The sequence below is a fragment of the Amaranthus tricolor genome, chromosome 6, assembly GCF_026212465.1.
Source record: "Amaranthus tricolor cultivar Red isolate AtriRed21 chromosome 6, ASM2621246v1, whole genome shotgun sequence".
Lineage (NCBI taxonomy): Eukaryota > Viridiplantae > Streptophyta > Magnoliopsida > Caryophyllales > Amaranthaceae > Amaranthus > Amaranthus tricolor.
The window spans coordinates 29,726,151-29,743,031 of NC_080052.1; the positions used below are offsets into that span (position 1 = coordinate 29,726,151).

General features: G+C 27.7%; 2 protein-coding genes across 2 annotated transcripts; both read left to right on the forward strand.

The window, feature by feature from the left end:
- Positions 1 to 2,533: 2,533 nt before the first annotated feature.
- Positions 2,534 to 12,470, forward strand: LOC130816048 ((E,E)-geranyllinalool synthase). The gene is made up of 12 exons (XM_057682618.1): positions 2,534 to 2,920; positions 3,650 to 3,848; positions 5,737 to 5,957; positions 7,060 to 7,183; positions 7,292 to 7,401; positions 8,153 to 8,385; positions 9,218 to 9,333; positions 9,526 to 9,624; positions 9,975 to 10,193; positions 10,518 to 10,647; positions 10,844 to 11,092; positions 11,678 to 12,470. Exons 1-12 carry the CDS (start codon positions 2,593 to 2,595, stop codon positions 12,197 to 12,199), a joined length of 2,550 nt encoding a protein of 849 aa, XP_057538601.1. The 5' UTR covers positions 2,534 to 2,592; the 3' UTR covers positions 12,200 to 12,470.
- A 1,802-nt stretch (positions 12,471 to 14,272) lies between these two features.
- Positions 14,273 to 16,132, forward strand: LOC130815799 (caffeoylshikimate esterase). Its single transcript, XM_057682277.1, has 2 exons — positions 14,273 to 15,475; positions 16,030 to 16,132. The coding sequence occupies exon 1, from the start codon at positions 14,425 to 14,427 to the stop codon at positions 15,424 to 15,426; it is 1,002 nt and encodes a 333-aa protein (XP_057538260.1). The 5' UTR covers positions 14,273 to 14,424; the 3' UTR covers positions 15,427 to 15,475; positions 16,030 to 16,132.
- The last annotated feature ends 749 nt before the right edge of the window (positions 16,133 to 16,881 follow it).

Genomic DNA, 16,881 nt, shown 5'->3' on the forward strand with positions numbered 1-16,881 from the left:
TCTAGAAATTTCTTTTCTTACTTCACCTTCCTTCTAGTGTATTCTAACTATTACTTCTTGCTTAACACTAGATAGTTCTAGATAATCATCTTCTAGATTTTTCTGATTAGCTTTTCTAGTTCTCCCTCCTAATCTGAAAAATCTAGACTTCAAAAATCTTTGCAGATATCGTGAGAAATTGTCGATGCACTTGTCACCAACTCGCCAATCTCTTAGCTTGGAATTTTCATTTCTGTCGCCAATTGTCCCTTGTCACGAAAGTACATTTGTCTTTTCTTATCATGAATATAATTTTATTATTTCTTTTATTTTCATACACACATTATAATTCTTTTTAATATTATTTATACAGTTTAAATGGTCTTTATTTCTTAATTTTTATGTAACATATAACAATTTCTTATTAGGTAAATAATAGTATTAGTACATGACCACTTTATGTTAAGATATATAGTCTTGGTCTCCTCATTCTATTGTAATGTGGTTTTAGATATATTGTTATTTTCATCTGTTATTCTACAGTTAGAAAGGTGGATTGTATGTGTACAATAACACTTTATGAATAGCAGGTTAGCTTAAAAGAGTTTCCTACTTTTCGTCTGTTAGCTTAACATTTCGGCTGTTGATGTGATTAAAAAAAGTTTGGACTTCTAATTAGGGCTTGGTTTACGGCCACTGTATGAATTCCTACGCCGCATTCATCGTGGTCTTATTTATTTTTTGGGCTCTAAAGTAAAAGATAGAAAAGGATCCTAAAAACTTAAAGCGTAATAAATAATAAGCTTTTCTTTTATTAATTTGTATTGTTGATATTTTTATTATTTTATAAATAAATCCTAATAACTCATATTACATAGCAAAAAATGTAAATTATACCTAAATTTTATTCATATTAATGAATCTTATATATAAAAATGATTGTTAGTTAAAATTATTTATTGTTAGTTAAAATTATTAAATGATATTATTAGCTGGTTTAATAAGCTAGAATTATTGGTTGTTAGGAAGATATTTAACAAAAGTTATTTATTTGCTGTTGATTGTTTCTTAGAAAAAAAAGTAAACTAAAAACAAATACAAGACTAATATAAATAACTTTTCAATTTAGATTAAAAGTAGCTAACTTCAAAAATTTTATATACTTCTATATTATTAGCCAAACATCACATCTCTTTTAATTTTATTTATATATTTATTTTTTCAACATCGGTTTATAAATTTTAATTTCACAATCATTGTCATAGGTAAAAAAAACATGCATAGCAATCACATCATTCACATGGGATTGTCCTCCTATTTCCAGCAAAGAGTACTCGTATTATTTTTTTATCCGTTCTATTAAATATACTTATGGTTTCGGCAAAAATCTATATTTTTCATTAATTCTTTGGAAAAATTATGGTAAATAGTAAATTTTACGTTATTTTTTCAATAAATATATTAACTTTTAAATAACCATGAATAACACCAATTTAAATATAATCTCCTATAATTTAATTTTTAACATGTTACAATTATTCTAGAAAAACACCCCTAAATTGTTATTTTTCATAGTTCATCAAAAATTGGTATCAGAATTAAGCAAAAGATTGAGTTATTCTTGATAATTTTTCCAAATTCTTTCCAACATATTTAAATATATTTTCATCTCAACCACATATCCTATTAAATTTTTTTTATCATTTAAATTAATTTTTAAGTCTTGCATCGAAACTGATCCAAATATAATGTCATTTACTTATCCCTTTTAATTACGATTGATCACCTCGCACACCCTAAAAAACTCTCGTAATATCATATAAAAAACTAAATGAACGAACTAAACATTTAACATGATTGTTAAAGCTCCAATCTTAAAATATGTAATATATACACTATGTAAATACACTATACATTTGTATTATCTAATGTTGTTGCAAATTCATGGGTAAAGAGAGAAGATAGACTATAAAAATAAAAAGACAAAAAAAATATTAAAATAAATAAAATCAAAAAAAAAAAAAAGAAATTTACAAAATTCTCACCCTATTAAATCTTACAACATAAGAGTAATTTGTTAACTTTATAGATCACCGTTATAACTAAGACTTCCTCATAAACTAATCTAATATAAATGCGATGTTAAACCTTATTTGGTACAAGTACTGTCACACTGTATATTCCAGCATTTCTTTGTCCTAGAGGAATAGACTCAGGTAAAAATAAGCTGAAAATTAAATAAAAAGTGAATAAAAATAATTAAAAAAAAATTTAAATGTAAAAAAATATATAGATAAAATGAATCAAACTAAATAAAAAATGAGTATAAATTTTATGTCTGAAAATAAAAATGAATAAATTTAATAGGACGAATTAAAAGAAAAATACAACTTAATCTTTGGGACGAATCTGCAGAATTTTCAATGCAGCTCATTTATTTGATTTTTTTTCCAGTGTATTCACACTTACTAATATTTTCTGACCTTTCGTGACCAATTGCTCTATAAATAGTACCACAACTCTACCTATTTTTGCAGACAAATAAAATTAAAACTTTAATTAAATAGCAAAAATAAAACCCCTTTTTGGCTTCGAATATTTAATTTTACAAAAATGGCAAGTTCTATAGGTATTATTCCAACCCTAGTTAAGAAAATAAAGGAAAATTTGCTAGTTAAAGTAATTGAAAAACCAAGCTCATTTATTTCTCATTCTGCTTATGACACTGCATGGTTAGCAATGATTGGTGATCCAAAAAACAAAGATAAGAAACCCATGTTTAAAAGTTGTTTGGATTGGGTTTTAAACAATCAAAAAGATGAAGGGTTTTGGGGTGAATTAGATTGTAATGGGAATCCCACCATTGATTCTATTCCTTCAACTTTAGCTTGCATGGTTGCTTTGAAGATGTGGGGTCTTGGCCATAAACATATTGAGAAAGGTTTGTGTACACCTCGCGTACTTTTCTGTTACTTTAAATTTATTATATTAAATACGTATGTTTTCTGGTAATTCATATAATTAAGTATAATTTTTTAACTAGTTATTCGTAAATGTACAAAAAAAAAAATATAGAGTGTTATGGCCCCATCAAAATAAAAAAATACTGCAATTTATTAGGGAAAAAGTAAAAACATAAACTAGAATGGACTCTATAATAAACTACTTAATATACATAGTAATACATTATTAAAGTTTGAGAATGACAAGTGTAACTATTTTACAATGAGAATTCTAAGTCGTCCCTCTTTTAACACAAGTGACTGAGGTGTTGTATGTTAGACTTATACAACTTATGATTCTTGTGGTGGAATTTTATCTTCTTGATCTTCCCATACGTTCATCATATGGCTCGTTAAGTACTGGACGGTCCAATTGAATCATATTGAATTTAGATTATCCTATTATCTTAAATTTGAAATGAAAAATTAATTTTTTAATATTTATTAAAGTATCATTTATATTAAAAAATTTAAAACTACTTATAGTTTTTGTGTATTTAAATTTTTTTTTTCATTTCATACTAACATATTGGATATAAACATATTGAATATATAATACTGGTGTCTTAAACTCGTGAACTTATAGTTATTATTGAATTAAAGTATTTTGAACTTTAAGTATACATTAGTGCTTCATTTGTGTGAAGTAAATTAAATTAAACTTTCAGGAATGGCTTTCCTTCATGGAAATTTAGAGAAACTAGTGAAACAAAAGGACAACAATGAAGAATACCCTCGTTGGTTTGCCATAGTTTTTCCAGGAATGCTGGAAATCGCTCAAACAACTGGTTTACAAACCAAGTTTTCAGACGATGTTACAGTCGAAGTTGCCCGTGCTTTCCTTCAACGTCAACACATACTTAATACGTAAGGATTTTATTCATACTTCCTCCCTCACTTTATATAAGATGTACTTTTGGGATCTCAATAATTTGCAAAAGCTTTTGGTTGAGATGATTTCTTGATATAATAAGATTAGCCAACGTGATAAGAGGTCACCAGTTCGAATCTCAACTACCCCTTATTTAAAATGGAATACTAAATGTTAGATATTAGGACGATCTATATTGCATTCACCGTTCTAACCTAAAGGGCTCTTATATAAGGAACGTGTTAGAGTATATATATAAAACTTATCTTGAGACCTCACCATCAATTTAAGCTTATGATATAATGATTTTTTAGAGGAAAACAGATTTATGTAAAAGAGAAAAAGTACATCCATTTTAAATTTATATTAATATACTTATAATATTTTGTTATTCACTTCACCCTAATTTTGCGGAGCAACTTATTTTACAGTTATATTATTTTTCTTTACTATTATAAAAATTAGTGCAATATATGAATTTACTAGTATTAAGATATAAAAGTTAATGACTTTTAAACAATGATATAATAATATATTATTGTGATTAAGTTGAGATTTTCACATTAAAATGTCATAATTAATATAATTATATAACAATGCAATTTGATGAAAGAAATATATTTTCACTCCTTTTAAAGTATACTATTTCATATTTTTGAATTGTTTTTTTCACATGTAAACTCTACTATTATTTATTTCTAACTGTTGATAATTTTCTCTATTAATTTTAATAGATGTAGCAATTAACCAATTTAGTTATTCCATGTGGCAAATCTTTCTGAGGATACTGCATACAATTTTCAATTTCCTTTTAGTTAATTGTATAATATAATGTCATGTAATATAATAAAATCAATGTTACGTTCTTTAATTAAATAAATATAGCAGTTAAAGTAAATCTTTATGAGTATGACACATGAAATTTTCCGATTCTTTTGGTTAATAGTATGATATTACAGTAAAATATATGTGATTTTTCACTTTACTCTTTTAACTTGTATATTTGATTTTTACTAATACAGTTTGAATAGTATAGTCCTCTAATTATTATAGTACAATATATATATATACTATTTACTAACCAAAAGCACCTGTGGCTCAATAGATAGAGCATCTGCATGTGGAGCAGAAGGTTTGAGGTTCGACCTCTACTGAGTGCAGGTATCAGTTAAGGGGTTTCTTGACTGCGCGTGTCTCTCTTTAATCCCTCCTCGGGGGAACGGATATGATTTGTACGCATCTTTCAAGAAAAAGAAAAACTCCCACTCGGACCCTGCCTTATGCGAGATATTGGGAGTGTGTTTTACCTTTACCTTTATATACTATTTACTGACAAATTTAACCAAACGTAGCTGCTAATGCATTGTTAAGTGGATTTTAATTAATAAAATGATTTCAATGCCTCATTCCATTATAAAAAAATCATAATTTTTACCGTTAAATGATTGAATATATATACAATAAATTCAAATAATACAAGTATTAATAAATGAAAAACAATAAAATGTGATGATCACTTATTTTCGCAAAAAGTAACAAAATTAAAGAGAGGGATGACCACTTATTTTTTAGTAGTATATTATATTATCAGTCTGTCTCATATGAGATCATCTCACGATGAGGTGACCTCCAAACACAAATTCCATAAATTAAAAGTTTTTATTATTAGGCTATTTAATCTAAGTATAAGGTATGTCTTATGGTGAAACTGTCTTATACAAGAATTTATGTAACATTATATCGTGTAAACTATAATGGTTGAAGACTAATATTTATGGTCCTTTCGATGCTATTAGACTCCTTGAATAAGAACTGCCAGTCTGCCACCCATAAATAAACTAGACATAGAGTACTTATTAACTTTATAGCATTTAATATTTTCAGGGAAAAATTGGTTGACAAATATCATTCTCATACATTGCTTTCATGCTTGGAAGTGTTGCCTGAATTTTACGAAATTGACCATCAAACTATAATTAGCCATTTAAGTCCAGATGGTTCCTTGTTCCATTCGCCGGCAGCTTCTGCTGCGGCATACATTGCCACTAAAAACCCGGAAACACTGTCATATCTGCGCACCCTTGTGCAAAATTGTTCCCGAGGAGGTGAGTTTTCATTTTAATAGATTATATAATATATTTTAAAGTCTCAACACATAAAAAGCTTTTATGTTGATTCGTTGACATTGTATAATATAAACAGAAGTCGATATGATAAAACATTATTTATACGAATTTTTAGTAAAATAGTGTGATAAAATATACTCCCTCCGAATCAATTTAGATGTCCCATTTGCTTGGGCACGGTTATTAAGGATGGTGTGGGGTCCATTAAAAAGGGTAAGTAGTAAAGGGTAAGTAGTGAAGGGTAGTTGGGTAAGTAAGGTATATGGAGGTATATTCGTAATTACTTGTGTGAACTAAGTATATTTAGGTAAAAAAAGATCGACAAAAATAGAAATGGGACAACTAAAAAGACTTTGCCAAATAAGAAAATAGGACAACTAAATTGGTTCAGAGAGAGTATATAACATATTATAAAACATGCATCACAGAATTCCTTATATATGAGATTTAAATAATTCATAACATTTTGTTGTATCCTTTATTATATTATCATATTAATTGATCAATTTAACAAAAATGTTTAGCTAATAGTAGTTACATTCCATCATACTAACTATTAATAATGATATTTTACTACATAATATTTTACAATCAAATGTGAATATATCATAATAAAAGAAGTAATTGAAAGCATGCAACTTTAGAGAGTTACTCTATATGTTTTAGGAGTATATACCTTTATACTCTATCATAATTTCTATTTATTTATTTATTTGTTTATTTATTTTAAAGAGAAACACTAATAGAGGAACAATTTTTAATCTTGTAGGTTAATTAAGAAACATTGATGTTATAGGTTATATATTAAACATTGGTTATGTTACAATATTGGTATAATAATGGTGTAGTATTTGCCTTTAATAGACAACTTGTGACGTGATAATCAAAATTTAGGAGATTTAATTATATGTAATTTTGTATTTATGACATTAAAAAGGTTGCTTTCGGTGAATTTTATAGTTAAACTATATATGTAAAAAGAAAAGGAATTCAATTAATTTGTTTGGTAATCTTAATTAATTGTGTTTTTCCAATGATTATTGTCATAATGACGAATATGACACGTCAATTATCCTTGTAGTTCCAGCAATGTATCCCATAGATGAGGATTTCATAAAGCTTTGCATGGTGAATCAACTACAAAGATTAGGCTTGTCTTCCCTTTTTGAAGATGAAATCAAACATATTTCACAAAAAATATATGGGTAATAATTGATAAACTCTTATTCTCGTTTACGTTAGGCCAATTAATCTTTGATTAATGCATATATTTTCTTACATGCAACTTAATTAATTATGTTGTTCTAAATTAGTCAATATGAACAAAAAGCCTCACAAGATCAGGATTTTATTCAAGTCAACATGTTCAAAACCTCCTTAGCTTTTGAAGTACTTCGTATTCAAGGCTTTGATGTTTCTCCAAGTAAGATTTCCCTTCTATCTATATATTTAGTGTATTAAAATAAAATATAATAATAAAATTATATCATTTTCGAAAAATAATTAAAATAAAAAATTACATAGCAATAATATTTTATCATTTTCGAAAAAAATATTTAGATTTGTTTTCGAAAAATCCCACCATATATATAAACATTTGTATGTGGAATTATCATCATTTTGACAATAGAAAACATTAGCTAAAAATGGTTATTTGTAAATAACCATAAAATGAAAAAAATAAAAATAATAATATAATCAAAGTAAAAAATTAAGAAAAAAAATTATAAAAATAATAGACTTATGACATAGTGTTACATACCGGTGATTTACAATTGATGTAAATCACGTTTATTTACCTAGTAAGGCTCTTTTGATAGTATTTAATAAAAATTTAACTGTCAATTTATGATTTAACTAGCATGTGACCTAGCTCTTAAAATTTAGTCATTTTTTTTTACGAAATAAATTATAGTTAAACTTCACATAGTGAAAATGATGCACTTGAAAAAAAAACTATTTTAATGTGTTTATTCATAAAATGACATCTTTAGAATTAAAGAACTATCATTATTATTATTATTATTATTATTATTATTATTATTATTATTATTATTATTATTATTATTATTTATGTGACAGCTTTTTAAGAGAAATGTTAAAATTAAATAATTAGGGACAAAGTATTTTATATATTGCCTAATAATGAGTTAATGGCTTGAAATTGAGTGCAGGGAGGTTTTCAAGGTTTCTTAATGATGAATGTTGTGTACAACATATTGAAGACAACCATGAAATGTTTGGAAGTGTATTATACAACTTTTATAGAGCCACCAACCTTATGTTTGAATCAGAAATGGAGCTGAAAGATTTGAGAAATTTCTCTAAAACATTACTGTCAAAATCCTGCTTAGGTGGCAAGACTATACATGATGGCATCATGATGTGGCCAAATCTCCAACAAGGGGTAAATTTCCTATTATTGACATGATTATATCATAAATCAATAAAATTCAATAATATTTGAAAAAAATTAATCTGAATATAATTTATCTTTCACTTATTTTCCTACCATATTTCTATACTTTTTATTAATACAAAAATATACAAACTAATTGATTATATCAATCAACATTGATTTGGAAATCTAAAACACCAAAGGGTCTTATTAATTTTTTTTTCTTCTTATTTGGGTGTTTTTTCTTGGTAAAAAATTAGTAAGAAATTTAAGCAAAATAGTGATACAAGAACAAAAAGGAGTCCTTGTTAAATTTAAGATGTAGGCGTAATACTTATAGAAAGGGTTTATTCTACTAAGGCTTTGCCTGAATTTCAGTTTATTATTACAAGAGTAAATAAAATAGGGTTAGATAATACAGAAAAATAATTAAGGGAAGAAACAATTCAAGGAGTAATAAATCTATTAGTTTAATAAATTTCTTGTCTCCCTTTCATCCTCAAGATCCAACCATACACTTACAGCAGTATAGTGAAAATATGTCAATAAAGATAAAAGTGTGATGAGATTGAAAAAATTGAGAAAATAGTGGAGATAATGTGATACTGAAAATGTGAATGAATAATGAAGATAAAATCAGCTTTTTTTAAGTCCTGTACTATTTTTCCTACGGGGAGCTAAAGTAATAATTTAATCTTATTTATGGATGAAAAGTTTCCTTATCATACCATTTACTCTTGTTCCAAACATATTTTTTATGACTTAATAAGTTTGTTGTAATATTTATCTTCTCTTCCTCTAAATTTGGGCAAGTCCTAATATTTTGTGTTATATGTTATAGATTAAACGAGAACTTGTTGTTCCTTGGATGGCTCGAATGGATCATTTAGACCAAAGGGAGTGGATTGAAGCAAACAATGAAAGCCCTCTATGGTTGGGAAAAGCCTCATTTTACAGGTATTAAATTATCAAAGATTAACTTAACTAAATATTTAAACTTGTGATCTCAGCACGTCAAATAACTAGTTTAATTAAAAATTTAATTGAATTAATTTAATTTATTCACTATACTATTTAATTAAATTAATTAAAAAACTATCTTTTTTTCTCACTTTTCAAATAAAAATTCAATTCATCTTTGGGTAACAGGATATCATGCCTAAATGACAAGAATTTGCTTCAACTTGCTAAAGCGCGTTACGAACACCGACAAATGGTCTACAAGAAAGAATTGATGGAGCTCATAAGGTAATTATCATGAATTCATTCACAACAAGAGGTTATCTTGTCCCAGACAAATAATAATATCAATAATTCATATAAATATTAAAAAAAAATTATAGAGATTATTTTAAATAAATGAATAGGATAAAAAGTAAGAAAAAATGAAAAAAAATATGTGCATAAAACTTAAAGAGAATGGTTAATAAACTACCAGAAAAACTATTAATAAAGTTAAACAAACAGACTAAAAAAAGAGTAAGAAAATTTCATAGAGATATCGAGAGTACTTATATACCGTCTCATCGATCAATGAATTAATATGATTTATTTATTATATATTAAAATATTCTAATTGTTTATTAATATTAATATAGGTGGTCTAAGGAATGGGGTCTTGCAAATATGGGTTTTGCTCGAGAGAAAACCACTTATTGTTACTTTGCAGCAATAGCAAGTGCCCCTTTTATCCCTGATGATTCTGTTATTCGCAAATTTGTTACAAAAAGTGCCGTAATTATCACTGTTTTTGATGATTTTTTTGACATGGAAGGATCCCTTGATGAACTACAAAAGCTTACCAATGCAGTGCAAAGGTATTTTCATTTCTTTTCCTAGTTTCAATTGCAAGTAAATATAAATTTAATTAGGCAAGTTCATATTGGATAATAACTCATATGTGATCCTACACTGAAATTAAAATTTAGAAATTTTGAAGTATAGAAATCAAAATTAAAGCTACACCAACTAGCAAAATAGTGGCAAAATGATTGGTGCTTGCTCGGTTGGTCGCTAATACTTACCAGATGAAAGTAACGATGTATTTCAATTGGTATCAGAGCGCATTTATATTGTGTAATTATTTTTAATTTCCTTTATCATAATTAAAAGTTTCTCTATTTCTAATCATATGTATGTAGGTGGGATAATAATGGTTTATCAAGTCATAGCAAGATCCTTTTTGATTTGCTCAATGATTTTGTGGATGAAGTAGCAAAGAAGTACTTTGAACAACATCAAATCGATATCACAAGTATTCTTCGAGAAAATGTAATTATTTTTCTAGACGACTTTTTAAATTTCATTATATATTCTCACGTTAAATCTTTGAATTTAATTACCTTTTACTATGCAAATAATTTTCATATCACAAAGCTCCAAATTCAGTAGAACAGTGAGAGTAAAATATTGCATTTGCTTAATTAATTATGACTCTCACTATGTGATTGTAATTTTGTGTTTGAAGTGGTATGAGATAGTTGATTCATGGTTAAGTGAAGCAACATGGAGCAAAACAGGAGAAATTCCTTCAATGGAATCTTACTTGGAAACTGGGAAGATATCAATTGCAGCACATATATTACCTCTTCATTCTTCATGTTTTATGAATCCAAGCTTGAATTCTCATCAAAAACTTAATCCTTGTCAATATGAAGAAATTACACAACTCTTAATGACAACATGTCGTTTTTTGAATGACTTGCAAAGTTATGAGGTAAACCTTTATTTTTAGTCTTGTTGGTAAATGTGTCTCAAAAAATGGATCTATTTGAAAAATAACGAATTGGTTGGAGTTGTTAGCTGTTTCATTAGCTAAAAAATTGATTGATTTATTTTTTATTCAGCTAACTTTTATAGAGATATTTGATAAAATTTAGTTGCTTATTTTTTAGAAAAAAAAGGGTCTAAACATCGTTAGTAATAATATGTTTAAACAAGCTATTGTCATTTATATTAGAAACAATAAAAGCTTTATAGCGACAACAACATTTTATTACCCTAACACTAAAGTGGCCTTCATTTAGAAATAGATTTGGGAGGATCGGGTGCACGCAATCTTACCCTTATTAATGATAAAACTAACAGAAATGTCGTTATCGGTTGACCCTAGATAGCAAATGTCATATGAAACTTCATGTAAATAAAAATTACACGTGATTTAATGAGTTATTTCATATCAGTTTATTAAATCCGAAATCAAAAAGTTATATATCTCTAACCCTATAAAATAAGTAATTACATCAAAAAAAATTTATTTTTTGCTGCGCATCTGATCACATACACTTCCTTAATTATGCAGAAAGAAGTTAAAGATGGCAAGATCAACTCAGTATTACTACACCTAAAAGAAAACCCAAATGCTAAGATGGAAGATGCAGTTGACTACATACAAAACCTAATTGAAGGAGCTAAAATGAAGTTACTTGAACATGCATTAATTGATGGAGATGATGATAATTTAACAAGAACTTGTAAACTGTTACACTTATCAACCCTAAAAGCCTTTCAAATGTTCTTCAATTCTGCCAATTATTTTGACACAAAAGATTCTCTTCTAAATGACATCAATAGAGCAATCTTTGTTCCTTTTCAACATGATTCTACTCCTATGAATCTTCCTTCTAAGCCATTATCACTTCCTTCTCCACAAACAAAAAAGGATTTGGTGATCAATTCTTGGTACAAAATAGACATGAGAAACTATGATAAAAGGCCAAAGTTTACAATGCATGGTGTTCCTAATTTGGCAAGTCATCAATTGAACAAAAAGGTTTTACCATTCTATGGCTTTCGTTTCGCCCTTGAAAGTCGTCGTTGGTGAAAAAATACGATTTTATTGCTATATCACAATAATGTTTATGAAACAACTTTTAAAATTTTGATGATTCCAATAATATTAATCTAAATATACGGTCACGATCTGATGACAATGGGCGAAATAAAAGATTTAGATACGTACCTTATTAATGTGATTAATTGTATGTGTTGTTATAGATATAACCTATGTATATTAATGGCTTTTATTGTGTTGTGTTTGAATTCTAAAAAGAATGTGTAACAAAAAAAATCTAGTATGAGAAAAGATGGTGTAAATTTGCTATTTTAATGCAATTAATTATTGTAATGTATGTTGAACTTATACTAAATAATTTTTTTTGAATTATTAACAAAACAGTTATCCTAATTACTTTCCTTTTTCATTTTTATAGGCTATTACTTTGTCCAGATTTTTTTTTAGAAAATTTTAGATTAAATAGAACAATTTCTGATAAACGAACGATAGATTAAAAAGTTAAAGATAATTACTGATTTTCAAAATCTACCACATCAACTTTACACTAACAGGAGGTTTTGTCGTCTGTCGTTAATTATCCAAACTCACCTAATTAAACTCAAGTTTACACACTATTATCAAATGAGAAAATGAAGGGAGTAAGTGTTTGTGATACTCCGAATTAAGCTTTAGAAAAAGTATTGATAGACTACTTATATCAATAAAGTACATTCTTTTTTTAGGAAGCTTATTTGCTAAAAACTGCACGGTTAATCGTGTTTGGTGGAGAGTAGTCTTAGGATGGGTGACCTCCTGAAAAGTTTTCCTAGACGCGCACGAGTGAAGTCAAAATGTGCTAAATAGAGTTGCGTTGGTCTATAGGGCTCTATAGTCTCCATGAGTATTCACCATTGATCCGTTAAGCCGGGGTGTTATTATAACTAGTTTAATTTAAAAATAGCTACTTATCAGTGATATGTTGTGTAAATGTGATGATTATTAGTTGCTTATTAAAGAAAAATTAATTATAAAGAGAAAATGCAATAAAAAGGATACTAATAGCAGTGTTTTAATTATTGCTTAAATTTTTTTTAACAAATACTATTTTTTTTAATTGTTTGATGAACTAAAAAATCACAAATTAAATAACATGCCAAGTTTATAGAAGTATTTTATAGCTTCAATCATTAACAAAGCCACAATAAGACTATAGTTGACTTCAGAATAATCACAAATAATCTACTCTATTATACTATGGGAATAAATAATAGTTTTAGTGTTCTCATTCTTAGAAAAGGACGTGTATTTGACTCTCTTTTCACTCCCCGTGTATTTCGGGTGTTTCATTTGATTATGTAATTTGTTTAATGGACTAATTTAATTTTTAATATATCTAGTTATATACTTATATATAATAAAAGGTTATAAAAATTTGATATTAATAATTATTGCAATAAGACGAATTAAATAAGATCTCCCTTAATTATATGTTAACCTATAAATTAAAATTTAATCACAAATTCAAAGTAATGAATGAATAATGTTATTTTTATTAATGTTGCAACTAATATGGAAAGAAGGAAGTATTATATATAATGCATTTATTTAATTTCTAAAATATCTAGTTATATATAGCTAAAAATTATAAAATCTTAATTTTAATAAACTTTACATTAAAATCAATTAAATAAAATATCACTCTATATTTTAATTTATAAATTAATAATAAAATATAATTTTAATGGATAAGTAAAGAATGTCTGAGGGGACTTAAGTGAATGACAGAGAAAATATACTTAATTTCTTTTCTTTTGGATCACCAAATAGACTAAAAGTAGGGTTAGGTCGGTATGATTCTGCAATATTGACGATTTGACGGTAATACACTAAGCTTGACAAAATTTAATCCTCAAATATTTTATTTCACTGGAGTACATAGTAGGAAAAATCCAATGTTAGATCCACCTTCAATATTAATTAGGATTATAGATGTTCAAAATAGATTTAATAATTTGATATTTATCTGAAATTATAATTACATTCGATTTGATAGACTTAAAAATAAATTTACAATTATTTAAAAATGAATATAGACACAAATCTAATTTCAAATCAAAAAGCTTAAATAACATATCTTCCCCTGTATTCCTATCTTCAATCCAACCAATCATTCAAACCCACAAAAATCAAACCTCCAAATACCCACAAATCAAATTACACACCTTTTTTAAACCCTAATTTCAAAACTCAATCTTTCCTTCAATCAAGAACATATGAAAGATCAAGAACAACAAACCCAAATCCAACCCAAAATCCCTTTTCCTCATTACTGGGGTTCGATTCCAGAAGATGAATACCACACCCAACAAAAGATCAAATCTTTCAAATCCTACTACACTACACCCACTGGTAAATCTCTCTTTACAAGATCATGGCATCCTCTCTCCCCTCCACGTGGCATCATCTGTATGGTTCATGGTTATGGTAATGACATCAGCTGGACTTTCCAATCCACCCCAATTTTCCTTGCTCAAAATGGGTTTTCCTGTTTTGCTCTAGATTTACCTGGTCATGGTCAATCTGAAGGTCTAAAAGCATTTGTACCAAATCTTGATGAAGTTATAGATTGTTGTATTTCATATTTCAATTCAATTCTAAAAAACCCAGAATTTGAAAATCTTCCTAGATTTTTGTTTGGTGAATCAATGGGTGGAGCAATCTGTTTGTTAATCAGCTTAAAAATACCAAATTTATTCAAAGGTTCAATCTTGATTGCACCCATGTGCAAAATCTCAGATAAAGTAAAACCCAGATGGCCAATTCCTGAAATTCTTACATTAATTGGTAAATTTATGCCTACTTTAGCAATTGTACCAACACCTGATATATTAGATAAGTCTGTTAAAGTTCCTGAGAAGAAAAAAATAGCTGTGATGAATCCTGTAAGGTATAGTGGGAAACCAAGATTAGGGACAGTTATTGAATTATTAAGGGTTACTGGTTATTTAAGTGGGAAATTAAAGGATGTTATAATTCCATTTATTGTTCTTCATGGAAGTGATGATGTTGTTACTGATCCAAATGTAAGTAGAGATCTTTATGAAGAAGCTAAGAGTGAAGATAAGACTATTAGGATTTATGATGGAATGTTTCATTCTTTGTTGTTTGGAGAGACTGATGAGAATGTTGAACTTGTAAGGAAGGATATACTTCATTGGTTGAGTGTAAGATGCAATAGTATATCTCCAGAAGCGCCCAAAAATCAATACAACTAAAAGTTTAAGTTGATGATGATAGACCCTTATATTTTATATGCTCTATGAGGTATCCTAATATGAGAGTCTTTTTTTTTCTTGTATACTATATTATTAAGGTTAAAATTTTGAAAATTATTTGTTTTTGTGATTGTTAAATTGTTAATTTGCTAAATATAATTATAGTTATCGTATTGATAGAGAATTTATCAATTTAAATATATTTGTTTGAGTGAAGTTGTTTTGTGATTTTGCCTTCTTTAATTTCATTAAAAGTTGCCTTCTCTAATTTGGGAAATTGTTGGTTTATGTGATTTTGCCTTCTTTAATTAAACAATCCAATAAGAGATTGAAAGAATATACTATAATTTATGGGTCTTATTAAATTGTTTTATCTAGAGAAAATTATTTAAAACTACCTTTTCTATACACTAGTTTGCAAAAAACTACCTTATATAAATTTTTTTGCAAAAAACTACCTTATATAATACATTTCTTTGCGAAAGACTACCCTTTAACGTTTTCTTAGGGTTTGACCGTTGAAAGTAACGGTTGACCATCACGTACAAGTCACGTGATGTTTTAAGCCTTTCCTTCTTCTTCATTTTTGCGATTTCATCACAGGACTACTATGAGCCACCCAAGTCCCAAGCAGGTTCCCTTCAAGATCCACCACCTGCACAATGCCACTTGAATAACCAACCCATATTCTAGAACCGTAAGTAGCAAGAGACTGAACAACAGAAGGATGAAAATGGAGCTCTAGGTGACGATTCCCATTATCATCCCACTGCACAAGATGACCACTACTGCACCCAACCCAAACCATTCCATCTATTGTTGCAACCATTGCTTCAGTTCGTCTATCATCTCCCATAGCCCCCTTGACTGCAGCTCGACGAACCGCGTCAGCAGCACCAAGAATAGGGATTGAAGAAAGTAGAAGAAGAAGGGTTTAAAAGGGTTAAAACATCACATGACTTGCACGTGATGGTCAACCGTTACTTTCAACGGTCAAACCCTAAGAAAACGTTAAAGGGTAGTCTTTCGCAAAAAAATGTATTATATAAGGTAGTTTTTTGCAAAAAAAATTATATAAGGTAGTTTTTTGCAAACTAGTGTATAGAATTTTATCTATTTGAATTTTTTACACTTTTATTATGTTATGTTAGAGAGTGCGATCAGTGTGATATTACGTTCGTTTCAGTGAATTAGTTTCATTTTGATTTTTTGTATTATTAAAAATTTAAGCTTAATTTGTATTTTATTCTTAATCTATAAGCTAAAACATAATCAAGTGGAATTATTTGATTTTCTCAACGCAAGGATTATTAATATCAACTTTTTATAATTTTTAGTTACGCATCATTAAAGATATTGAGAATCCAATATATGTCTTGACAAACATGCCTAAATAAAACGGGACAAAGTCATTGAAATGAAAGAAGTATGATATTATTGAATTGTTTGGTTAAT